Source organism: Corvus moneduloides, chromosome Z (assembly GCF_009650955.1).
Source record: "Corvus moneduloides isolate bCorMon1 chromosome Z, bCorMon1.pri, whole genome shotgun sequence".
Classification (NCBI taxonomy): domain Eukaryota; kingdom Metazoa; phylum Chordata; class Aves; order Passeriformes; family Corvidae; genus Corvus; species Corvus moneduloides.
In genome coordinates, this window is record NC_045511.1 from 11,999,295 (window position 1) to 12,025,079 (window position 25,785).

The window sequence follows — 25,785 nt, forward strand, 5'->3', positions numbered from 1 at the left end:
CCAAAATGGCTGACTGGGTGTAGCTTCCATGTCCTCATCTTTTACTTTCATGAGTAAAAGATGCTCACAGATAGGTATATCCTAAAGGAAACCATTTTGTGATGTCTCTTGAGTAAAATCTCTAGCAATCTTAATACTCCATCCTTTCCTTTTAGATGCATGAGGAAGCAGAGGCTATTTTAGCAACTCCGATAAAACAGCCCGTAATCGATGCATCAGCTGAGTCCTGACCTCTGCTGAGGCAGTGCTCTGCGTACAGACTTTGAAATGCTCAGACAACCTCCCACTGACTGGATAAAAGACTTGGAACATCATCTTCGAAACCTTCCAGAAACTACTGGTACCTGAAGACTGAACTGAAAACATTTTCTTCCTCAACCAATTACTGGCACAGTCATTTGAGCCCTTTGGGGATTTATTAGACAGTAACATAGTTTTAATAATAGTAATTACCAGTATATGCAAGAGCCAAGCACTGAACACCTCCACAAGTTTTCATTTCATTTTCTACCATAAATTACAGTGAAATAGGACAACTTGCAGAGACATTTTTAATTGACTTCCGATTCTGTTCCAGAGAAGCAGAACGATGCCTTGCTTTTTAAACCCTGGATACCAGGAATCAGAGAGATGGGGGTGCATTCCACTGCCAGCAATGGGGAGCCATGCTGTAGTTGTGGGCACCAGGGGATTAATGTTAGCCCTTCTCTGTTGATTTTTGTACTGTTTATAACACTACTTTGGGGATTTGTAACTTCAGACAGAAAGAGATGCCTCTGAATCTGAGGTTTCATTAAGTTATTTTAATATTGCTATAGTTGTAAGACATTTTATTAGTAGTCTCTTCAATTTCGTTGCATTTACATACATGTATCTTATCTGAACCAGTTAAGGATTTTCACTACAATTTGATTTTCAAAAAACCAAGTCATTTAAAACTTAAAATGCTGAAACCAGATTGTTTTCCCTGAATACTATGCATGTGTTTGCAGTTTCTACACTCATGCTCATATAGTACAAATGTGGGTCTTACTCAACTACAATCCTTTAAAAAGCATGATTTATATCAGATAAGCAAATATTGTATAAACTGAACTTAAAGACATTTAGTCATTGCAGGTTTTGTGAGGAGACTTAAGTATGAGTGTTTTCCAAGTTCCACAGTAACAGCTTTTTATAAAAACAAAGGTTTATTTGAATTTTCAATGGATTAGTGATGAAGCATCAGATAGTACTAATAATTGTAGTGAAAAGCCTTAAGTAACAAATTTTGGAGCAGCCGTACTTAAAATTTTGTACTGGTATTTAAGACTTGTTGTAAAAGTTAAATGATACAGTGACTGGTAATGATTGAAGTAGTTGCCTCTATCATGTTACTAGTGCCATTTCTAAACTAGTAAGTGCAAGCTAAACAAAAAAAAGTAGGAATCCCTGTCACTTTTATCATGGATCTAAAGATTCAGAAGCCTTTATATAAAGGTAGTATAAATATATGCAAATGTGTATATACAGTAGCATGGCCACCTTTGTTAGAATGCCTGTAATAGAAGGAATTACCCTTTGATTTTGATATAGGTGAATAATTCAGCTGGACTGTACTAAGTAGAACGTATTTTTATCCATTCACTTCTACCATTTTTTAAAATTGTCAGATTAATACTTAAGTGAAATTTATCCTGATGCTCATAACTCTGTTCTTCCTAGCTATGCTACTGGAGATTTCAATAAGTAGTCCTGTGAGCAGTAACACACAATTCCTAGTGAAACGTAGAATTTATTTGTTCTTATTGGAAATTTCATCATGCCACATAAGCACTGCTTTGCAGCTGTCACTTCACTGAATTTTTATGTGCACTGCATACCATCAGGTTCTGGTAAAGCAGACTGTAAGTTGCTGCTCATAGTCAAATTTAGTTCCTAAGATTATCTTTTAATGATTTCCCACTGAAAGTAGCAAAAAGAAACTGATTGAACTCTTCTGTGGTCATTGACACAAATAATATATGTGTGGCAAGACATGTTTGAAATGTTTAGAAAACACACCACACCAGTAACTATTGGACTTACAGTCATAACAAATAAATGCTTTTGTAAAACCAAAATGTCAATCACAGTAGACCAAATAGTGGTATAAACTCCAAAGGAAAATAATGTAGTTTTCCCACAAATGGGGATAGCGTATGTTATACAGTAGTTTCAAACACTACCTCAGTTAGGCTAGAGTAGAAGAGATTTGTTTTAATAACTAAATGGGGTTACATCAAACAATTCCATGTTATTTTTCTGCAGTTAAGGCAAAATAAACAAGTTTTATCACCTGTATTTAAAAAACCCACCTCTGTTCATTTGTTAAGTTTAACCCATAGCACTTAATGTAGAAAGCATCATAGGAAGGCCTCTGATTATAAAAAGGTAAGCAAATGTACTTTTGAAAGAATCTCCATTCTGAAATGCTCATGTGTTCTGAATTACTCACTTGTTTGGGGATCCATGGCAACAGAAACTTGACATAAAAAATTATGGCTGCAAATTCAGTTATAAAGCGTGATTTTTCTTCTGAAAGTGTATGAGTGTCAGTAGATTTCAACAAGTATGCATCAAGGATGTAAAGTCTGTATTGTACATAACATACATTTCTAGAAAATTAATTTACACACTGACATTAAGCTCACATTGATGTTTCACTTTAATTGGCAAATGAAGGGGATACTGTTATTGAAGGAAATTTATATTGGCATAATTATAAACTGTGAATTTCTAATTTTATAGTTCTCTCTTTTTTTTTTTTTTTAAATGTCCCTTTCAAAGTCCTTATTTTAGGGTTTTCTTTGTATCATGATAAAACTTTGAAAGAAAGCTGTAGTAAACAATGATTGTGCTTATATTAGCCCTAATAAAAAATCTCTTCCACCTCTCCTAGGGAAGCTGACAGACCACCCACTTTTTATATTTCCAGTCTGAGTGATGAGTGATACTGCTCAATAAATGGTAATGTGTGTAGTGTTTACTTACACTGTATATAAATGCAGTTTAGTTGCTGTGGCAGAGAAAACTCCTCAAGTACTCAACTTGCTCACACACACAGCTCAGAGGCAGAAGCCGCTCTGGGAAGGAGATACTCTTGTGGAACCAGTCACAATTAGCATCAGCTGTCTGATGGTCTTGGTCTGCTCATGCAGGCAGGGCAAAGGGAAGCCCTTTCCAAAGGGCAGAGTGTGACTCACAGGCACCTCCACAGGGGCCTGGTCCTCTCCACAGAGGGAAGGAGGACCAGGCTGGGTGCTGAGTGTCCCCTTTGGAGAAAGCGAACTTTTCACCAGTCTGAAATCAAGAAATGCAGAACACTCCCAGCTGTTATGGACATCACTTGGAGCTGGAGATGGTCAGGCTTTGAAGTTCCCAACTTCTGTGTGGAGCCCCTGGCATGCTATGCTTGAAAACAGTTGCTTTTCTTTATCTGACAGCTCTTACTTGACTGACGCCTGGCAAACCTACCCTAAATGCGCTCTCTTTGCAGGGTGGTGGTGGTTTTTCCCCCAGTGGACTATTAAACAATTCCATAGTTTTGGGTGCAGTGGCTCGCACACCAAGGTAAGCTCAATTTATAAGGCACCGGTGAGAATCCTGCTTGTCTTTTTCTCATTTTACTTTGAAACATACATAGGTGGTCTCGAAAGAGAGTTGCGGTTTGCAGTGAGACTAAAAACAAAACCAAAGCACCTTTCCTAGGTGCCTGAAGAGTTAGGTAGTTGTTCAAGAAATAGTAACCAAAACCAAGTGTGGAAGGGAAGAGTTGCTGCTTTGTAGTCTGTGCCCTGGACTTGGTATTCGGCAGTTTGGGCTGTGGGAAGCTGGCAAAGCTTGTAAGTGAACGTGAGCTCAGGTGGAGCAATCGCAGCTCAAGAATTCTCACCAGGCTCTGAGGTCCTGCTCACCTCCCCACAGTTCTGCTGCTCTGAGCTTCACTGGAGCCACTTGAAAGCAGGTCTAGCAACTTTTTTTTTAAGTCACACTTCTATTATTGTGTGCTTATGAAAGGTAAATGATGTGAGAGTAAAATCTTAGAACTATAAAAGACTTTTGAGGACATGCTAGAAACCATGTTTGTGTTTTTCTGGAGGTCTCCAATCTCCTTGGGTTTTGTTTAACTCCCGATGCTGGTTCCCTGGATAGTTTTGTTTTCAACAGATTTATAGTCATTAAAGAATGTGGATTTTCTTTGGATTTTCTTTGTAGTGTAGATGGACAGCAATGCCACAGCATGCAGAAATTGCACATTTTGCTTGAGTTGCTTTTTAAAATACACTATTTTATTTGCAAAATGTAATTTATGCCAAAAAATGTAATGTCATTTTGCCACTGAATAGGGTGTTTCAGCACAAGGTGCTCTGTCTAAAGGGGAAAAAAGGCTTTACACCTTGTTAATCTAATTGAAAAATTGTTCTAGTACTGGGCTGTCAGCATCCCTAAAACTGCATTGCAAGAGATTATCTAAATTAATCATTCTGATCTGAGGGAAAGGATCAAGAAAAATCTCAGTACTTACTCTCCCTGTCCTGTGTGGTCTTTTTTTTTTTTGTTTAGTAATACGCTGCTACAAATTTGGATGTTCTAGTGTTTGTAGGTCACTGAACAGACATTGAAATCTGATTTATATTGTATACCTGTAACATAGAAAGAAAAAGTATTTATATATTTTACGTAAGAATATTGCATTGAGCTGTGTATAATTTAAACAGAGGCTTGTCCCAAAATGGTATTGCCCACCTTGATTTTTTCGTGTTTTTTCTTTTTCCTTTTTTTTGTATACTGTGTACAGTTCATGTCAATGAGCATTAAAGGCCTCCTGAAGCGTAGTCTTATCAAAGGGATGCATTGTTAATAAAATGTACTTAAACTTCTCATAGTTGTTCTGGTCTCATATGTACCTCTCAGCATTAGAAAGGGGTTGGAATTGATTTATATTTGTAAGTTACTAGGTAACTAAAACAATCAGAAGCTTCCCAAATAAATGGTTTTGTCAAAAATATATTTTACTTTAATGCTTTATAAGATACAGAGACTCTTTAATAGTTCACACACGATTTTTATTTTAGAAGTTTAACATACTGAGAATGATTTTCTATATGTGATGAAGTATAAGCATTTCAACAACAGCTGTGAAAGTTGAATTATGAACAAAAAAAAGGGTTACGATTTTGAACTCATTCAACCATTAATGCAAGACAGATGTTTTAATATCCAAAAATTATACACTCTTCCCCACAAATGCCAAAATACTTCTCTAATCTTCAGTTCTGGTGCCCAGACTGTGCCCTTGGAATGGCACAGAGGCATTATCCTTCTTGGAATCCTCCATCTGCATCCTTTGATGCACAGGAGGTTTCACAAAGCACCACCCATTGGCACCAGGAAGCAAAAGGTTTATAGGGAAAGAGGAGCCCACTTCTCCTTCCCTCACCCAGCAATCTGGAATGTGGTCAAGTGTGTCACTGCATCCAGATAATGGAATTTCATCAGAGCAGGATCTCCCCGGGAGCAACCAAGGGACTGAGAGGTGGGAACTCAGCAGGCCCATGTGTCTCACCCCACCATCAGGAAGGCACAACTGGCTGAACCCACACACGTCCCTTCATTCACTTCCTGGGTGGAATTGCTGCAGCCAGGCCTCAGTGACAGCAGCTTTTTCAAAGCAGGAGTTGTGCCTGGTTGCAGCTGTCCCCTCTGGCCCAGGGAACTGCAGCAATGTCAAAAGTTAAAATATTTTGTGCAATACTCTGATTTCTTTGACAGACATCTTTCTTTTCTGACATCTGTATGTGAATTCCTTAGCTACCTAACTCTTGATTTAGGATACCTTTTCAACATTTTAGAATAAATACACATTTTTCTGAAATACACAGCTCAGGAAGTTTTGCAGCAGTGGTGACAAAACAGCTCCCTTATGTTTATTGGCCTTTTTTGCAGCATTAAAGCTACACATGTGATGAAGCACTTTGGAGAAGCAAATGTTCCAAGCTGTAAAGAAAGATACTGTGGTATCAAGCTTTCACATGCATTGTAACTCAAAGAGGTTAAGATAAAGGAAGGAACTTTCTCTGGGATGCATCTGTCAAATAGGATCACCCTTCTGCCTTACCCTCCTTGTCCTCTTGCCCTTCAGCAAAATGTGTCCAGCCCTGTGTCCTTATCCTGCTGGCTGGAGGCTGAAAGGAAGGACTGTGCTGCAAGTCTTCTCCTCCTCAAGCCTGTGAGCCACCTGCACCTGTGTGCAGCATACAGGACATGGTACAGTGTGGACTGGACACCTCCAATCACATCTGCCCATCTCTGTCTGTATCGCTGTACCCCCCTTTTCCTGGCTGAAGACTTCTCCCTCTGTTTGTAGTCAGTGCTTGTCTTAGCCCTGACTGTGCGAGGTCCTATTGGTTTTCCTGCTCCAACACAGTTTGTGGACATTACAACAATATCTGTAAGCAACAGTACCAAAACTAGATGTGGTTCAGTATCAGAACTCACTTCTGTCTCCAGCTGCTTGGTTTCTAGGAGTGTGATGAGTTAGTTAAACAGTGGGAAGGCAAGTAACTCCATTTTAGCAAACTAGCTGCACATCGAATTGTCAGACACACTTCATTTTTTTCACCTTTGAGAATTGCTTATGCTGTGCTGTTAAGTTGAAACCATCTATTTGTGACAGATTCCAAACAGCATAAGGAGGCAAAACCAAAGGGTTCTTTGTGCACCGAGGTAAATCTGATGAAACTTTCAGCTACGGTTCCAATTGTACTGCTTCATTACAAATGTACGATTTTCTGAAATCAAAATGAAAAGCCAAATTCATTGCTGCCTACTGTAGGGATTTTGAGTGTTACAATAAATTTTTTTTTGGTTTTGTTTTTATAACACATGCAAAAGTAGTATTGAGAGATCTAGCCAGTATGCAGCCTGATTATGATGTTCTTCACAAATGGCACTCATACACCTGTGCTTCTGACCAGCCTGTCTGCTTGGCTGGTTGGGGCTTGCTATGGAAGTACAAGGGTCAATGCCAAAAGTTCAGTTCATGTGCACAAGCAGAGAGGCCATGGTACCACCTCTGTCCTTCAGGAAAAGTAACTACTCTCACCTAACTTCCTACATCTCTTCAGTGTATAGTTAAGAAAATTTTAAACAGTCATCTTTAGGCAGAGAAGGCAGAAGTTGTGAGGAGCCCCAGTTATGAGAAATGGAAGCAGGTTCTTCCCTATAAAAATCTGTCTTCTGTGCTCTTTCATCCATCAAGTGCAGTTAGGACACAGGTGAAGTAAAAGCAGGATGATCACTGGATTTGGGTGCTCAGGGCAGCACTCCTGGAGAAGTCAAAGTTACTTTGAATCTTCTAGGAATGTGCCACACTGTGTGCAGGTAACACTTCCATGATGATTCCTTACATGGTTTGAGAGAGAGAAAATACAACCCAGCCCCCAGCATGACTGGGCTGGGTAATGCTCCATACCCAGCAGCACAGTAGCCACTGGCTGGGTGGCCAAAGTACACAGAACACTACAAGAGAAATACAGCCCTTGAGCAGAACAACCTTCTCCCTTGTTTAATTTGCTCCTCTATGAATAAAGTTTTAATCTCTGCAAAATAAAGCCGTTCTCTGCATCAGCCTGTGACAGATTGCTGTGATGTAACTTTCTGCATAATACGGGCCACAAACCAGCCTATAAATCTCTTCTAATGCCCGTAACTTGTAATGGAGCCATAGCACACATAATTCCTGTCTAAGTCAGTACTCAAAACTAGTCCAGAAACAACAGCTTTGCCATGTTAACGGAAGTCAGGCAGCTGGGCTTGTGAGAGCCCTAATGTAAAGTTGTCGTTTTAGAAATTCTCATTTATCATGTGTAGCCAAACACTGGATGGACTCACTGGAGGACAGAACATCAAAGCCTCCCACCCAGGCAGCGCAGATCTGTTTGTGAGATGTATCTCAGACTCTTCTTTCTGTCAGCTGTTTCTCTGGTGGTTGAGGCTGTATCCTCATGAAAAATATCTAAATAGCATTGTGGCTGGTATAGCATCACTGCTGTCTTGCCTGCTTCCAGTGTCTCCGGTATTTGGCAGGGATCAGATTCAGCCTCAAGTGGAGAAGAATAAGCAAAATTCTCGAAACAAGTATGAGTTTCAGGCATAGATGGGGGTGGAAAGTCTCTCGCTACATTTTCGCTAGGGTAAATCCAGGAAAAATTGTGACCATCAATCTGCTCTTCAGTTGGTGTTGAAGATAATGGGCTCCAGGTAACAGGATGCAATTTCTGAGCTTCATCATTATTGTCCATGGCCAGCACGTCAGGAATGCAGTCATTTATCTTCAGCACTTTCTCAGAATCAATCTGCAAGAGAATCAGTAAACAAGAAAATTACTCAATGAAAGAAGGCCACAGTAGAGAAAAGGGAGTAATTACTTTGAGGCATTCTAGGAATATTCTACACATTTTTTTAGTTTGCACTTTTCAAATAAATTAATTTGAAGTAAAACCTATGTAGAAGATGTTCAACAGAAGCTGCATTTTATGTGAAATTTATCAGACTATTTATTTAGAGATTTCTCTTTTAAGTAAACTCACTATGACTATATTTGAGCCCCTCTACTCTAAAGACTTTACCAAGTTTTTGATGTGTGCTGGTTTTTATGTGAGGCAGAACCAACTGGAAGACAGCAGCAGGGGCTGTTAGGTGTACTTCACTCCTCGCTCTCATGCTAATTTCAGTGAACACCAGCAGCTCCACGTGCCAGGCAAAGGCTTGTGATCCCCCTACATGCAGCACAGAAGCAGCGGCTCCCAGTTCAAAGGGGCTACAGAAGAAGCTGAAAGCCTTTTGGCCAATCCTGTTCTCCCAGCTAGGCCTGGCAGAACCCCCCTACATCCTCCCAGGGCCAGCAAGTGCACGGCCCTGCAGTGTCCCCCTGAGGGAACTGGGGCAGGAGCAGCGGGCAGACACAGCTCACAGGCTTCAATGCAGTCCAGTATCCTCTGGGCTGCTGAGTTCAGACAGTGCAGGGGTTTGAAGAGTAACAGTGGCAGAATCACCTGATCAAAAGATTTCATTTACTCTTCGGTTGTGAATTTGCTTTTTGGAATAACAGACTGCAATATAAGCTGGTCACTGCAGAGTCACACAAATGTCAAAAGGAGAGTTTTCCACTAAATGGTAACATTAAACTGTCAATTTTTGAATAATGATTAAATGTAGTCAACACAAAAACTGACAAGAGGTTAATTTTTAAATGCAGTCAACACAAGAATAGTATTTTTTTTTAAACTCTACTAAGCAAAGAATGGACAAATTAAAAACTCCAGATTTTCAGTGATCTTACCTTACACTCTTTGAATGACAGCACTTTGCTCTTGTTAGGACTAGGTATTACAGGACAACAGCACTCTTTCACCCTGGAAATAAGAGAGCAAAACAAATGACATTTTTGTTCTCTTACCAAAGCACACTCCACCAGCAGAAGCCCTCCAGAGATGTGTACAGGCACAGCAGCAGATGACCGGTGTCTCAGAAATGCCACAAGCCAGGTACTTAAAACATCCATGCAGTCAGATAGCCAAAAGAAGAGATGAATGAGGCCTTACAACAGGCTGGAAGCAACAAGCTGCAGCAGTGGTTTGTGAATTAGCTTATATTCTCTGTCTACAGCAGAAATGCATTACAACTTACCACTTCATCTTCCAGTGGCATACAGCTGCTACTAGGGTTGGAACTATCACTAGCAGGAATACAAAGTACAGCATGTTTGCTGTGAAAGAAAAACACTTTAAAATTTTGTTTTTAACTTCTTACATGTTAAAGTCAATGTAGCTTGAGTTTCTGGGGCAAAAATAACATCAAGTCTGCGTGGGATGCCAGCCATTTAACTCAGCAGTAAAACTGTGTGGTCCATGGTAGCAAGTTAGTTTGGCTGGAAGTTCTGGGATACATCTGTAAGCCTTTGGACCTTGATTTCCTTTACCAGAACTGAATTATGGATTGCTTTTCTTTTTGCACTCATATTGGCACCTTAACTGTAAGAGTAATTAACAAAAGTTAAGGCAATGATAACCTTACTTAAGTATTGTTTTACGTTTCCTCTCAGACCCGCGGAGAAGACAGATTTTTACTGTGAGACATGAACAACAGCTGTACTTCCATTTTGGATGACTATAGCCAGAGAAACACTACACAAATACTCAAGTCTCCTAGGATTTAAGCTGATACAAGGACCTCAGTATTTCCTTCTAGATAGAAGACAGCCTTGGGCTATGCTGTTCACAAACAGCTGACACTGTTAGTGGGTTGAGGGGAGCATTAGTCCATCCCTGCTCTCCCTCTGTCCTGTCCAGTGCCCTCCTGCCCTGTGCCAGAGAGTTTGTGAGTCCCTACCACACACCACAGCAGGGAATGGACACAGGTTACATTCTCCTTGTATCTCTTTTGCATTCATTGACCCCTTGTTTTTATTCTCTGCTTGGTTGTACAAACATCTGGCTGGTTGATGGGAGCTATAACTTGTGTGTTAAGAGGCAGAACTGTGCCCTTGAGGGTGCCATGATGGTCAGACACTGCTCTAGTAGTTAGCCTAAGATATGGCGTCTCCTTACATAAGTCAATGCTTCCCCCTTTCCTATCCCTCCCCCTTCACCTCTGACCCTAATGACTTTTTCAAAACCAGGCATCTCCAGTTTGGATCCTAAGTTTCACAACCATGCTGACTGGTATTTTCAAGGGAACAAAGTTATGGGCAACTGATTTCCTCTTCTGCTTCAGTGATCAAATCTGCCCAGTTAGCAAACTACTGTGCCCATGCCAGCAACCCTTCTGAATTGGCTTATGAAGGAGTGAACTTGGCAATGGTTTTAAAGACTGATGAGAGTAAAAATCAACATTAGAAGTTCAAGAGTCCATACAGGAATTACCTGTTTGTACACAAGTCTGTAGGTTTTCCTATATTAGAAAACCAGATAAATCCAAATACAATTTTTCAATGAGTTCTAACAAACAGGACTCATTAGGCATGCAAATGTGCATATATTGAGCTATCTCCCAGAAAGATACAAGACTTAAATAAGGATGTAAATTAGGCTCATTCTAAAATTATGAAAAAGCTTTCTGCTTAGAAGTATCAAAGCACCATGTTGGTATGCTTGTATCATTTCTCAGTTGGATTCTTTCTTAAGTGCATGTTGCATTGAATTCAATGTTTTCCCTTAAGAAAGGAAGATTATTATAGTGTTTTAAATCATCCCATCCTTCTGCTAGAGGACATTATTCACAGCCAGTACTCACAGTTATATGGTGTATCTATGTATCTAAAGTTAACAATGGGAGTCTCTCCTCCACCTGTAAATGCTTTAACCACTATTTTGTATTTTGTGTTTGGCATCAGGTGTTCCACGGTGTATCTCTTTTCTTCTGGGTTTTCAATTGTGTATTTACATAGCTCTGAATCATCTAAAACAAAACAGATGAGATAGAATCACAGGATCACAGAATCACTAGAATCAATACAAGGGACCATAAAGATCACCGAGTTCCATCTCCCCAGCCACAGACAGGGACACCTTCCACTCAGCCTCATCCAGCCTGGCCTTGAACACTTCCGCATATGGGCATCCACAACTTCTCTGGGCAACCTGTTGCAGTGCCTCACTACCCTCACAGTAAATCTTCTCCTAATATCTAATCTAAACCTACACTCTTTCAGTTTAAAACCATTACCACTTGTCCTATCAGTACAGGTAAAAAATCCATCTTTTTTATAAGCCCCCTGTTAAGTACTGAACAGTTGTAATAAGTTGTCCCCAAAATATTACAAAACCACTTAACTGAAATAAAAAAACATCTGCAATCCGCCTTCTTTGTAATTTGCACACTTCCTTCCAGGAAGGATGATGCATCCTGACTCACTGCCACTGGGCTGAACTCCCATCCCTTCTAACTGGACTGTCCACAGCATTGCCCTCCTCTGGCAGACACCTAACAACTTGCTGTTAAAGGCTGAAGCTTGTTTATTTTAGTTTCTTTTTCCTCAAGCATTTTACCAGAAGGATTTGAGTTTTGCTATTTCTTTTTTTTTTTTTTTACCAGAATCCTGTAGGCCTTAAGCTTATGTCAATTTCTTTGAAGATAATCAAAAGCAAGAAATCTCTGCCTGAAAAAAAAAGCTCTTTTGCCTCTCTGTTGTGCAACTCCCAAACCCCAGGGAGAAATGGGTTAGCTTATTTCTGCGGTTCTCAGTCACACCCCTGGTCTGCTAGCAGAAGCACTGAAGCAGAAAATCTTTGATTTAAACTTTTTAAAGTTTAACTGGCATTATTTACAGAATTATGGTACTTACATGGTGAGTTTATTTCCGACAAGAACTTTTACATAAGGCTCCCTCAGTTCAAACTATGCTTTTCATCCTGGCACTAGTCTAATCAGAACACAGGACATAACCCAAGCAGAAGAAGAGGCAAGGAAAAAAAAATAAAATATATTCTTTTAACATGTTGGAAACATCTGAAAATTATAATGGAGCAAAGTCATCTGGAGCAGTTTTGCATGTGAAACAGAAAGGTCTGATATAAATTAGTGGCTTTGTGCCACTTCACAGCTCAGTTCTGCTGAAAGAACTCCACTGTAGAGTATACACACAAATACTTTCACTAGAAAAGAATCTACATGGGGAATTTATACAGTGCTCCAATTTTGAAGGAAATAAATTTTATCCCATCTGTTCCTAAAATACCCCAAACGCTACTAAGACTAACATGATTCTTAGGACTTTTATCCAAGTAGACCACAAACAGATGTTTTTCAACATTCATCCAGAACTCACATCACAGGAGGAAGAACTCCTCCTATAGTACCAAAGGAGTCTTTCCTGAAGCTAAAAAAGAGTCATGGACAACAGAATGGGAGCTGTATATCTCCATAAAGCTGGGAATCACTTCTGCCTACCAACACCTCAAGCATAGAGAGGAACCAAAACCAATAGGTATTGAAATCTACAGATGGCCAAATGAGCCAGCCTAATTGCTTAATGTGAAATCTTCTAAGATGCTGCAATACCAACATGCCTTTCATCTGTATCAATGACACAACTTTTTGTAGTAGAGAGCTCAGTTACCTGGAAGAAGGTGCTTTTTTGATCCTTTCAAATTGCAGTTCCCTTGTATAGGTGACACATAAACATGGTAGCCTCTTAAAAAACCAGGCTCTGACTCATCTGTGAGATAAGAATCCCAAGACAGCGTTACTGAATGGTAAGTGAGGTCAACTTTTCTCACAACAGGGTCAAGCCGAGGAGCTGGAAGAAAGGAAATTCAAGTTAAACTTGCAATTATTCTTCAAGTGTTTTCTCTCATCATTTGAAAAATCCACACTCCCATGTGGTGCTTATATCTTTCTTGTATTTAAAAGCTGAACAAAGCCAAAGTTCTCTACAAAAACTGTCAGCTTCACAGAGCCTTCATGCATCTACGTAATACACAAAGCAATGACTGATAATCACAGCTTTGTGTGCTGATATAGAACTTTTAAATGCTTCACTGAAGATACAGAAGGAACACAGAAAATACAGTTTTATCTAGCTGGAGGAGGAGGCAATTATTCTATTTGTGACAAATCAATTCAGCAAATGCACAAATCCTAAACATGTTGCCAACTTACGCAGCTCCCTGAGATAACCAATCTTCTTTTCCAATATGGAGGCCTTATTAGCAACAGATCCATAGATACGGAATTTGTATCTCACCCCTGGAACAAAAGCAGCTAGAAAATAGTTGAACAAAAATAGGTTATGGTTTGTCTTTTGGTGTTACTTTTATATAATTGCTTCCTACAGAGGTCAATAACCTATTAGACACCTTCTCTGAGTGCTATAGTACTATTAAAGCAACTGAAGGAGACAGAGGGCAAGCCAATTCTTGATGTGCATTACGTGAATGAAACACATTTATTCTGAGTGAAAGACAGAATTGGGGGAGGGGTCTATATATTTTTTGCTGCCACACAGTGTTCAAGGTGACTGCACAATAGACTCCAAATGCACCAAAAAGACAATTTCATTTACGTTTCTGGCACAGGCAAAGGCTGCGTTTTGGACTGTTTGATGCACATCAAACACACCAGGATTCCATGTTATCCTCACTGACATCCACTCCCATTCACATTAAGCAAGTGCAAACCACTGAAGAATGTGACAATACTCTTCCCATGTGTTACCACATTCCCCTTCATTACGTGCAGGTTTCCATACATTTGGATGAACTGAGCTGCAGTTCCCTTATTGCAAATTTATACGTGCTCAGCCAAATTTTGTTCAAACAAGTTTAATTCCGAAGTGAGCTCTCAGCTTGAGAGACTCTAGGAAGGCTAAATTCTTGCAGCTGTGGAAGCAAATCAGAGCAACTCTCACACAGCCAGAAAGGATTTAGGCCTACTGGCCACCACTGGAATAAAAAACATGCAACTGATCCTAAGCAAGGACTGGTGCTGAGATGCATCATTTGTGGCACACTGACAGCACCAAACCTCTCACTACACTGTGGGTTTAAATTGCCCGAGTCTAAACTTCTGATCCATGTTACAGATAGGATAGAGTTCCCTTTTGTGTCTCTCTTGCTAAAATATTTTAACTCCTTCATTAACCTCACCATCCTCCAAGATGCTGCTATAAGCCCCTCAGAAGAGGTTTTGTCTAAAATACTGAGTTGACTTTTCTCATATAGTATGCTGCCTTCCAAGGCTTAATAGTGCTGGTACATTTGTGGTGTCTAATTAATTTGGTAGGAAAAACATGATGCCACATGCCTTTGAAGAATTACACCTGCATAGCACAGAAGTCAATATTCCACATGATTTGTTTCCTAAATTCAATTAATGCCCATGGCTTGAAGGATTGCTGCACAGTCAGAAATAATAGTTGTTTGGCTTTCACCTGAGCTGATCACAGCACTGGAAGTGTTGGGTCCAAATCTCTTCCACTGCAAATCACAAGGCTGCAGCCTGGGAAAGTTACACCAATCAATAATGTAACTGTCATATATACTTCTGGGCTCCCAGGAGATTAAAATGCCATCATCTGTACCATTAACCAGTCCTTCCTTAAGCTCTTCAGTGCCTAGGAATGAACAAAACAGAATCTCTTATTATTGTCCTGCATGAGACTTCAGACTCATAAATGAAGATCAATACAGTTCCTATACTAACAAGCTGAAAACAATAATAGAAGAGTGGCATTCCTTCAATAAATGACATATGGGGTCTTTCACATGCTAAAAGCTGACAGCTCAGAAACCATCCAGCAACCGTTACTACACATTCACAAAAAAAATCAGCTGTAGAAACCTAGAGTCAGAGAGTCATAAGAGACTAATCACAGTGGCACTAGCTGCACCATCAAGGCACCTACTGCAGGTGTCAGGCCCTAGTTGTAGGCTAAATGTATTTTGGTCTGTAGAGATGCTCTGTGCACTTAAGCTTAATAAACACAGAGCAACGATCCTGCAGGAGAAAATACAGTTGTAATTTTCAGATAGCAGTGACATAAGTTAAGAGGTAAGGTTAATTTGTTGCCCAGGATGATAAATTATGACTTCACTAAAAATAGGTAGAAACAAAACTCTAATAATGTAATTATAACTGAAAATACTCTTACTGTTATCTGGAGCTCCAGAGATGATCAATACTGAAGGAAGTGAAAAATTAACATTGTTCTTTGCCATGATACTGATTCTGTAGGAATGGTTATCAATGAAAATCCTTGTGCTATTGTAGACTGAGGAAAAGGAGAAGCTTTCAGGCTTAGAGCCATCTTCTAGTTTTTCCCAAGTTACTTCATATGAAATAATTTTTCCGTTTGCTTGAAAACTTCGTGTTTTCTGAGAAAAAAAGTTATGGATGAAGAGAACAATAACTTTTGCTGAAAAATCATTGTAAATTTTGCTGAAGAAATATGAGAGGATAATTTAGAACTTTAAAAAACTAACAGGATGTATTACTTCTGTAAGAATATAAACCTTTGTTTCTATACATTTATGCACATACTAGTTGAAATGGAAATGCAGAATTCTTGGTAATCAGATCTGTCTTGTTCTAATACTTAGAGAAACAGAATTGTATCTCTGAAATTCCAGGACAGCACACCATCATAGTTACATGTGTTCTGAGATATTTTGTATACAATCTGTTTTAGATTTTTAAAAGACATTTTCATACTGAATTGCTATCAATTGCATACAACTCACGTGTGCCATTTCCAACACCTTTATGAAGGGCTTTGTTTCTATTTCTGTAGGGTGTCTCACCTTCCAGAACAAGGTCACATTTTGTCCCCCCAGAACTGGAGTAATTTCTCTCCACATGTCCAGTTTCCCTGATGGAGCTGCAATAAATATAGAAAAACAAGAAAATGAGAATGCTCTGGGCGCAGAAAGGATAGGCAGTTTAACTGCTTCCTCCCATCTGAAGAAATTCCACTCCCAATGTCTCCTTTTTCCCACCGCTCCCAGGTCTTGCCCAAACATTATCCTTTAACATCTTTTTCCCTTCATTCCTTTTTCTGAATTAAAATCTGGTTAATTTCCCCAGAAAATCTTTGCTTGCAGTCACCAGACTCTTGTTCCCACCTCTGCACCATTCCTCCAGGCCTCACAGGGCACTGTAACTCGGTCTGTCCATCTTCCCAGTCAACTGGATTTCCCACTGCCTGCACTGGATGAAATGTCCAAGACTAGCAGGTAGGCTGAGAACTATTTAAGAAGACATCTTCTTGAAGTTTGCTCAGTGTGTTTCTTTTATGCATGCAACAGGCCTCTGCTTTAGCTACACAGCAGAAGAGTAGCAACAAACAGCAAAGACAGGTGCCAAGCAAGGAACATCCCTCAAACTTTGCTTCTCCACAGGTTGGACATACTTCCTTCCTTCGTTCTGATGGGCAGGGGTGGGCTCCACTCACTCCACCTCCAGAAGTGCTTGGCCGCCCCGCAGCGCACCCTGGCCGTGTACTCCGTGTACGGCTGCAGCCCACGCACTGTGACACGCTTGTGCCGTGACTCCATGTCGGAGCTGTTGTGCTGCAAAACACAAAGACACAACAGCCACAGCTCAGAACAGCATCTTCAGCAAGATGTTATGAGAAAATAGCTCTTCCTCTAGACCCTGCAAAAGCCAGTTAAGCTTCACTTGGGAAAGACAATCACGGCACAACAATCAAAAAACGAAAAAGCCAATAATGCACAAGATCAAAACAGTGGGAGATCCAAAAAGACATCTGGAAGTCACTCTGTGTAACTGTCTGAGTCACTCAGAACCCTCCACATGAGTACTTTTCACATCCAGGAAGGAATTTACTGAGATCTTGCTTTCATAGAGTCTGGCGCTATTACCTCATGTAGAAGTAGGATGCTGTTCCAGATCTATGCAGAGCAATCTACAGCTACCTTTTCTTTCCATTTTTTTTCCCAGCCTTTACCCCACTCCCTCCTAAGAGACAGAGTGAGTTCTGGTAAGAGTCAAAAAGCCAGCATGCCTTTAAGCCTCTCCTCAAAACTGTCTCTTGCAATAGCCAGCTGCAGTGGTCACTTGATCTGACAGCTCTTAAGCTACACTCAAGACAGAACACAGCTTGACTGTGATCTTCAGTGTGCCTTTTTAATGTGCCTCTAGAGGCAAGCTGCCTTCTGAGAAAAGAGCTACAGAGAAGTGACAGTACATGGCCAAAGAGTCTGTCAACCTCACCTGTTGTGGAAGAGGTGGAATAAGATAAGGAATCTACTCAAATAATCTTCTAGGAGATAGAAGAGGAAGGAAAGAAAAACTGTTCTGGGATTCCATCACAAGAAATCAGACTCACTACCATGAATTACAGTCAACAGCACACAGAAGATCTCGGACTAATACAAAAGAAATCTTCAACTCTGCTCTGTTGTGTGTGAAATGACACGACCAATAAAAACAAATCAAGATTACCTGTAGCTAATATATACACAACACATATTATACAACTCTACAATTATTAGGCCCCTCAGTGTTTTCATTAACGTCAACAAATCTCAGAACCCATCCAGCAGAGCACTGAGCCACAGTAAGACCAGCCACACCACGTACTTCTGCCAGAGTACAGGCAGTGTTTGGAGTGTGAATTAGAGCCAGCAGTGCCCACATGGACCACAAAATCAGTGTAGTGCTTGCGAGCAAATAAATCCGGAAAACAGACACGTCAACATGCTCACAAGATTTAGAGTGTATCTGTATTGCTGGGGAATTATTTTTTAATCTCACATCAGAAAGATCTTCACTATGTTTTTGTTTAGGAAATTCAGGTTCCGTACCAGTTCTACTTTGCCATCAGGTTGGAGCACTTCAGTCTGCCAAAAGAGTTCAATTCCAATTTTTTCATAATTCCAATGTAATGTAATTTCTGTATCTGTGCTATCTTCCCAGACCTGTAAAGGTGCAGTAGGATATACTGCCAACAGAAAATCTGAGTTAGCTCTTGTAAAACAAAAAATATATGCAAAAGTATGTTAAGATATTTTAGCTGAGTAGTAAAAGCAAATAAAAAATACACATTTTTCTCCTAATCCAGAAGAAACACATATGAATTATAAAACTTCATTTCAGAATATAAATATAAGTAAATGTTACACAAGGTTTAAAAAAACCCCTTGTGCTGACTTAGAAATATTTTAAAGCATCATGGACAAAAGGAAGAGGGACATTTATTGCAAACCAGTAAACTTCTCTTATTCAGGGCCTGGCAGAAACTCCTGATGTAACATGGTAACATTTGACACATTTCTACACCCTGGAATTGGGCCTCTTTGACAGAAATTTTGTTCACAACTCTGGCTCCTGTCAGTAGTTATTCTCCAGTAAACAGTGCCAATGCTACCTCTTCCAAAAGATTTCTGAGATCCTTTATTGCTGTGTAAGAGTATTCAGCAAGTGAACTAAATCTCAAACTCTCCCATATTATCAGTGTAATAGTGAGGAAAGCAATGCAATGTGGGGAAATGGCAATGCAAGTGAGGGGTATGCTTACACCCTTGGCCATTTATCCTAAAACTTCATGAATTACATTATTGAATTACACTACTCCATGAAACACAGTTTGAGGACGTTCATACATGAAAGAGTTTGTATTTGATATAGAAGGTCCAAACTACCACATGCAGAATTGGAAACTATGGATTTACGTTTTTCTTTACTTACTGTCATCCTTTAAGTTAGGAAAATTCTAATGTAAATATTTGCAGGATCAGAGAAAACCTGAAGGATTTTACAGGAATCACTATTTAAAAGCTTAACTCATCACAGATATTATACACCATTTCTTTAACTTGCAACAATCAGTAAGACTGGAAAAAGAATATTGTAATAAAATTTTAATGTACTTATCACACTGAATGTAAACTATTCTGCCTGACTTCCCATGACAACAGTTTATGACATTGTGTTGTCTCCCTACAACCTGTCAATTTACTCCTCCACTTTCTTGACCTATTTCTTCTACTTCCAAACAATCGGATTATCAAATTTTAGAATTTTCATGCCTCTCTGAGACAAATCTAACACAGAGAGACATTTAAAATAAGTTCCTTTGTATAAAAAAGCATGGCTAGCATAACTGTCAACAATGCCTCTGAGGAAGGAAGCAGTGCCAGGATGCAGCAGTTACACCAACATCCTCCTAAGCTATTGTCCTTTCAGCTTCTTCAAACAGGTAAGGCAGCCACAGGACCTGGGGAACACTGAAGTCAGACATGGGGACACAAGGAAAACTGGAAATACTCTGGAGACTGAAGAAATACCCAGTTGTTTTGAGGCAGGGGTAGGAAGGAACTTATGGGACCCGGGGCACACAGAGATAAAGGATACAACTACTAGGGAACGAGGAAACACAGCCATCAGATACTCCTCAGAGAAAAACCTGGCTTTTGCCACTGATGAACCAGTCTTCCTCCCTTACAGTAGCACAGTGGATGTTACTGTTCCATATTAGGACCAAGAGCACCATCACTTCTTTCCCAGCAATAACTCCATCACGCGTATCACATCACATATCATACCAATTTCCATAAATACCAATTTTGCTTAAACTCCCTATTTTATATCCTTGCATCATATTGCTTTCTCTTCCATAAACTAGCTTCAGCGAAGCAGTAGATTTTAAAACATTAAGGGGTCATTCCAATAACCAAATCTGACCTTTGGAGTAAAGCTGTTTTCTACTGTTAATGCAACTTTCCAAAGCTGAAACTGAAGAGAGAGCAGGTAACTATAGCACAGGGACAGATAAGTGATTAAACGGTGAAGATAAAAATCAAGGACTTTCATACTTTAAACAAGGACGCAGAAGTATCAAGCTCAGAAGGAGCAACAAAAAGCCCTAAACAAAGACACAGAAAAAAAACCCTTACTTCTGTGTTTTATATCAAAAACATCTGTGGCAGTTTTCTTTCCCAGTGGGTTTTCCACAGTCAGTGTGACATTCCAGATCCTCTGCTGGCCTATATCCCAAGAACATGAGCACTGCTTAGAACAACTTGCTTCACACAGAGACATATTCTGGGATGACCTATAAAAGAAAGGGAGAGGTAGGAGGCAGGGCAAAGAGAGAGAAAGATGTCTTTCCATAATGTACAATCAACACAGATCTTGAAGTTTCTGATGTCCAACTAGAATACAGCATCATAAAAAAAAAGGCTGAGGGGGGAATATAAGAAGCCACCCAGTTCTTTCCCTTAGCCTGAAGTAGGATGAACACAAATATTCTTAAAAGAAAGTTTTCTTTGAAGATCAGGTTTGTCTTTTTAAGATACAATTACATTGCTTTTAGAAATTTTCTTACGGATATTCTAAACCAGAGACTTATTTGCCAAGACTTAAATAATTTACATGTCTACCGCTAAGCTTTTAAATGAAGCTGTAATTTCAACTGCATCTTGAAGTGCGTCTTCTAACCTTCCATTTTTAAAACGCCATCACAGTATCTTAATAGAAGTGAATGATGCAGAGACCCAGAATGTATGTGCAATGCTGGCCTGTTTTCTGCTGAGATCTTTTGATGAAAGTTTGTTGTGATGATGAGGTATCTGTCCTGTTTCCCTTTCTCTGCACACCTTGCTGTAAAGACCCTCTCCTCATGTAAGGGCCATGTCTGATATGACAGAGCTGTGTACCCTTTACTCAGCCTGCTAAAAAACCTTTGAGAAAGTCTGCAGATTTTTTTTTGTTTTTAAAGTAAAGAAGCCAGGTGAAACTACAGAAATTATAGACACAAGAAGGACTTTTGAGATAGGATTGTCAGTAGCTCAAGGACTCAAGAAGGAAAACATCAGCATGTAAAGCTCTAAACTCCTAAAGGAAAAGAACTAGGGAGGCTAATCAAGCTAAGTGCTGAGTCAGCATTAGTGTCAATGGATCATGAGCACACCACTACTCAGCCTACCAGCTGATCAGATGCTAGTCACCTGTTGTGCATGCTACCCAGTAATTATGTTATACTTTTAATTTACCTACATCCTGATTTCAGGGTGTCTTCACACCTACTGAATGATATCCAAACATATTAACTCAAAAGAATGGTTAGAATAAGCTTTATCAGGCAGAACTTGATCTTGTAAACTTATTATAGCTAGCCTAATTCAGAGCAGTTCTGCACTGCTCAAGCTTTGTTAAGTAAGTGGTCAGTGAGGCCGAAAGAGGCAAGCAGCTAATTACAAGAACAAAAAGCATTTCCACAGCTTGTAAGGGAAAGATGGTGACTGTTTGGTACAGCACAGATCAGAGTTAATATAACAATGAGACTTACGTTTCAGACAAGTTGTATTGTGGTGAGTTCCGTCCATAGAGATAGGTCTCTCCTTCTGTCCAAGTACATGTTACTCTTTTCATATCTTGAGTTTGGCAGGAAAAATCTTTAGGTGTGTCAGGTGGTCCTTGTCAGATGAAATAATGAAAAAAACAACAACATCACAGCAGTCAAGGCAAAACTCATCAACCTTTTTAATATATTAACAAGTTAGAAAAAATGGGTAAGTACAAAGTCTGGTTTACTAGAGATGTTATTACTGAAATTACACTTATTTCAATGACCACTCTGCAGAGATAGTCAGGATAATACCATGAGTTAATAACAATCAAACACTTTTATACTCTCTTTTTTTTAATACTCATCCTTTCATTTATTCAATCTGGGTTTTTTTCTATCTTTAAATATTGCTATTAGCCTTCAAAAAGGGGACTGTGCTGAGTTTTTACTACATGCACACAGACTATGAAGCTGAACTCCTAAATGGGTGGGTATATTTAAGAATCAATCACCTGCCACATGGTCAATTAATTTAATGCTATTTTTCCTGCTTTCTATATATAAGTTTACAGGCCTGAAGTCAGGCAGAGTTCAGCCAGGCATGACAAGACCATGACAACTTACAGAAAGCTTTTTTTCCCCGTCCATTTTTTCCACATTCTTGAGTTAATAACAAGAGGAAAATAAAACTGTTAACAATGTGTTCACTTACTACCCACAAAGAAAGCTGCCTCATGTGACTCCCCATCTTCATCATAACAGTAAACCTGGATGTTAGACCCCTTGTCATGTGACAGATTTTCCACAGTAAGAAGTCTGACTGGACTGTTTGTGTGCTTGAAAACATCAACAGTTGGGTAGACAGAGAATTCCTTAATGGTTTGACCTTTCCTTCCTATGCAGCAAAGAGTGATATCAGAGCCTTCTGCTAAAAATTTTTCTTTTGGAAAGATTAGTGGCCCGCTTCTATTTGAAGTGTCCAGGCCTGCAAATTAAAAAAAAACATTTCAAAATCTGCTCAAGTCAACAGCCCTCAGCCAGAACACAAAACTAAGCATTTACACAAGAAATTTCTAACATTATCCATTCACAGACTTTTATTTAGTATTCTTCCCAATACAGAGATGAATTTCACATGTAATAATACCTTTCTCTTAAACTCATAAACATATAATGTAGTCCAACAAACTACTTAAAAGACTAGATCTGTTTTACTGCCTTTCACTTAGAGAAAACAAAAATGTTCTGCCAAGAATTGCCTTTACAAAGGAACACCACCTCCTGCTCCTATGCACAAGTTGTTGCTTATACCCAAGATGCCTGCTCCTGAAGACTTTGAGCAGAGGGCTAGAAAAACATCTGATGTTCATGCAGAGCTCAGCTAAGAGAAGTCAGCGCTGACTGAATCAGATCAGTGAGGGGATAATCAACTTGGAATGAGACTCCTATAGCCTTCTATGTTGGACTGCTTGCTGGGTGCAAAAATTAGTGGTATTTAAGTGACTCACAGTCTTTTACACATATTACACAGATAAAATCAACTCTCAAGAATCTGATCCAAAAACCTGATGACATCTAGAGTTATTATCTTTCAGAGAGCTCTAAATCAGGTCTGTAATGTGGGATCAGTTTGTGACCAAGAAATAGTATTTTTGAACCCCATTCACTTGCAACTGAAAAAAAATAAAATCTCCAAGATTGAGGAGATTGTGGAACAGAAAGAGAGTCTTGCATCCTATTTTCCATTATATAACAAGAGGGAGATGAGTGCCACAATCCACGTATGAAGACCTGTGATATCTCTGCTATATACACATGATGCCTCCAATATCTTAAAAGCCCTTGCTGCTCCAAATGAGTGTTTCATTATAAAATCACTGTAGTCATATTTTCTAAAGTAGTTACATATTTTGTTTAAACAAGATTCTGTGGAAATCAAACTGCTCTAGTAAAACGTAGTCATCTAAAAAAAAAGATAACATTTTGTGATGCCATTAATTACATTATTGGTTCACTCCGTGTTAATTCTTGTTGGAAAGGATGAAAGCTTGGTAAGAAAGTTTCACAGATATGTAGGCTTGGCAGAAAGATCTCTGAATGTAGAAACTGAGGATGAGATAGAAATGAAAGCAAGTTTTGATATAGAGTAAAAGATGTTTTGCTGAAACACTGAGCACTGAACAACTGAGAAGGCAAAGGTTGGAGATGAGTTGGAAGGAGATTTTTATGAACAGGACAAAGGTATGTGACTACAAACAAAGACATGTTTTTCACCAAGTAAATGAGTCTCAAGAAGAGCATAAGTAAATAGAAAATATGTTTTTACCAAAAAAAGAGATATTGCAGGCAAACAAGAAATGTCGATGTAGCAAGAAGAAGAGATGTCTGAGAATTTTCCATTGTAAGCTTAAATTGTAACATACTTACTCTTGTGATTGGATAATAATGGCTATAATATGGTAATGGTAGTAGCTATGATAGGCTATAGGCAAATGTAAAGGTATTGTGTATGGTGCTTATTGGTTGTTATGTGTTAAGATACACAGCAAAGAAAAGTACATAATGCTTTGTAACTTGAACAGAAAGTGGCTTCAGGTATGCCTACAGCTGGAGCTGACAGCTGTAGGGCTGGCTCTGGACACCCACTCCCTGAAATGCTGTAACTTTGCCTATGCAATAAACAGCTTTCAAGAGAGCCGCCTGAAGTCCAGACATCCTTCGTGAAACTTTCTGCTATAAATTCTCATATAATTCTCACATAATTCATAAGACATTCATTCCAAGTGACATAAGGAGCTGACTTCCTCCTTTCTCTCTGCCTTCTGTTGATGCCTAAGTTTTTAACTTTTATATTTTTCAAATTCTGTACTGCTTAGTGTGTAACTCTGAAAGTTTCTTGTAGCCTGTTAATTTCTATTCTTGTGCTAGGTAGACATAACAAAGCCTCTCTGGTCCTGCTCTTCAAGGACACTTAGACCGTCCTAGGCCAAAAGTATAAACCAAAGAGCGCTAAGGGGGGATAAGCTGAGGGCAAAACTGAAGCTTTAATTGGAGAATTAAACCTGCTATGCAAATGAACCAAACCTATAAAAGAGTGAAGAACTCGTGACCGGTCATCCATCTTGCGGTCCATCTTGGCAACAGCCTCTGGGCTTCCCAGGGGTACCTTTGAAGGCCCTTCAAATAAATACGTACTTTTGTTCCCTTATTCCTGTCTAGTCTCTGTGTCTAGGAGGCCTCTTAAGGCATCAGTTCTTTGGTGACCCAGATGGAACAACTAGGCTTCCGAAAATCCTCTGGGACTCAGAAAGATGCAGCTCAGCTTCCTCCCCCTCTGCTGGCACCCGAGGGGGGGTAGTTGCCAGGAGTCCAGGAGGCAGAGGAGCTCCAAGAGGCCAGAAAACTCTCCAGATCCAGCACAGAGGCACGTGAGTAACTGAATAAAGGTAGTATTCTGTTGGCACCTGGACTGGGTGTTAAGAGGTTTCGTACAGTTTGTTTAGGGACTCAGAAGAGTCTGGGAGTGGGGGGTTTCACTTAGTGTTTCCCCTCTTGTTAGGTTGTCAACTCCTGAGAGCTTGTCAGGGAACCCCTGTGAGAGTCCCAGGGAATTTAATTTTCCCTCTGTTGGTTTGTTGCTAGCTTGTGTCCAGCCACCACTCTATGGCACCCAGCCAGGTGGTGCAGCAGCTCAGAGCCTTGGAACTATTTCCAGCCACAGTTTAAATCTGAGGGTGGTGGGTTCAAATCCTACCTTCTCTAGTTTTCTCTCTTTGCTTTATAGAGTATTTTATATCTCGTTGCTTTGTTTGTGTGAATTTTCTGTTTATAAGCATAAAACCATGGGTGGTAATATTTCTTGTATGGGGAGTGAAATACCACAAAACTCACCTTTAATCTTAGTCTTGCATAACTGGGGAAAAGTGACTGGCAAAGATAAAACCCTTACAAAA

At 39.6% G+C, this 25,785-nt stretch overlaps 2 protein-coding genes across 7 annotated transcripts in view; one reads left to right on the top strand and one right to left on the bottom strand.

The window, feature by feature from the left end:
* The window catches only part of RICTOR (RPTOR independent companion of MTOR complex 2), a 76,590-nt gene extending 71,688 nt beyond the window's left edge, over positions 1-4,902 (top strand). Inside the window, exon 38 of the mRNA XM_032096645.1 lies at positions 156-4,902. Coding sequence (XP_031952536.1) covers positions 156-230 — 75 coding nt within the window. The 3' untranslated portion in view covers positions 231-4,902. The remainder of the gene's footprint in view (positions 1-155) is intronic.
* Positions 4,903-5,012: 110 nt separating this feature from the next.
* Positions 5,013-25,785, bottom strand: part of OSMR (oncostatin M receptor) — a 33,822-nt gene continuing 13,049 nt past the window's right edge. For 4 of the 6 annotated variants that reach the window (XM_032096652.1, XM_032096648.1, XM_032096650.1 and 1 more), the window contains 14 exons: positions 22,545-22,817; positions 21,833-21,959; positions 20,439-20,596; positions 18,348-18,484; positions 16,931-17,090; positions 16,263-16,399; positions 15,674-15,896; positions 14,954-15,136; positions 13,684-13,785; positions 13,142-13,321; positions 11,317-11,481; positions 9,712-9,790; positions 9,365-9,437; positions 5,013-8,378 (listed from right to left, as the gene is read on the bottom strand). In XM_032096652.1, the coding sequence (XP_031952543.1) occupies positions 7,929-8,378; positions 9,365-9,437; positions 9,712-9,790; positions 11,317-11,481; positions 13,142-13,321; positions 13,684-13,785; positions 14,954-15,136; positions 15,674-15,896; positions 16,263-16,399; positions 16,931-17,090; positions 18,348-18,484; positions 20,439-20,596; positions 21,833-21,959; positions 22,545-22,817 (2,447 nt within the window). In that variant the 3' untranslated portion in view covers positions 5,013-7,928. Of the gene's footprint in view, positions 8,379-9,364; positions 9,438-9,711; positions 9,791-11,316; positions 11,482-13,141; positions 13,322-13,683; positions 13,786-14,953; positions 15,137-15,673; positions 15,897-16,262; positions 16,400-16,930; positions 17,091-18,347; positions 18,485-20,438; positions 20,597-21,832; positions 21,960-22,544; positions 22,818-25,785 lie in introns of those variants that run through there. The other 2 variants (XM_032096651.1, XM_032096653.1) reach the window with 2 other exon arrangements.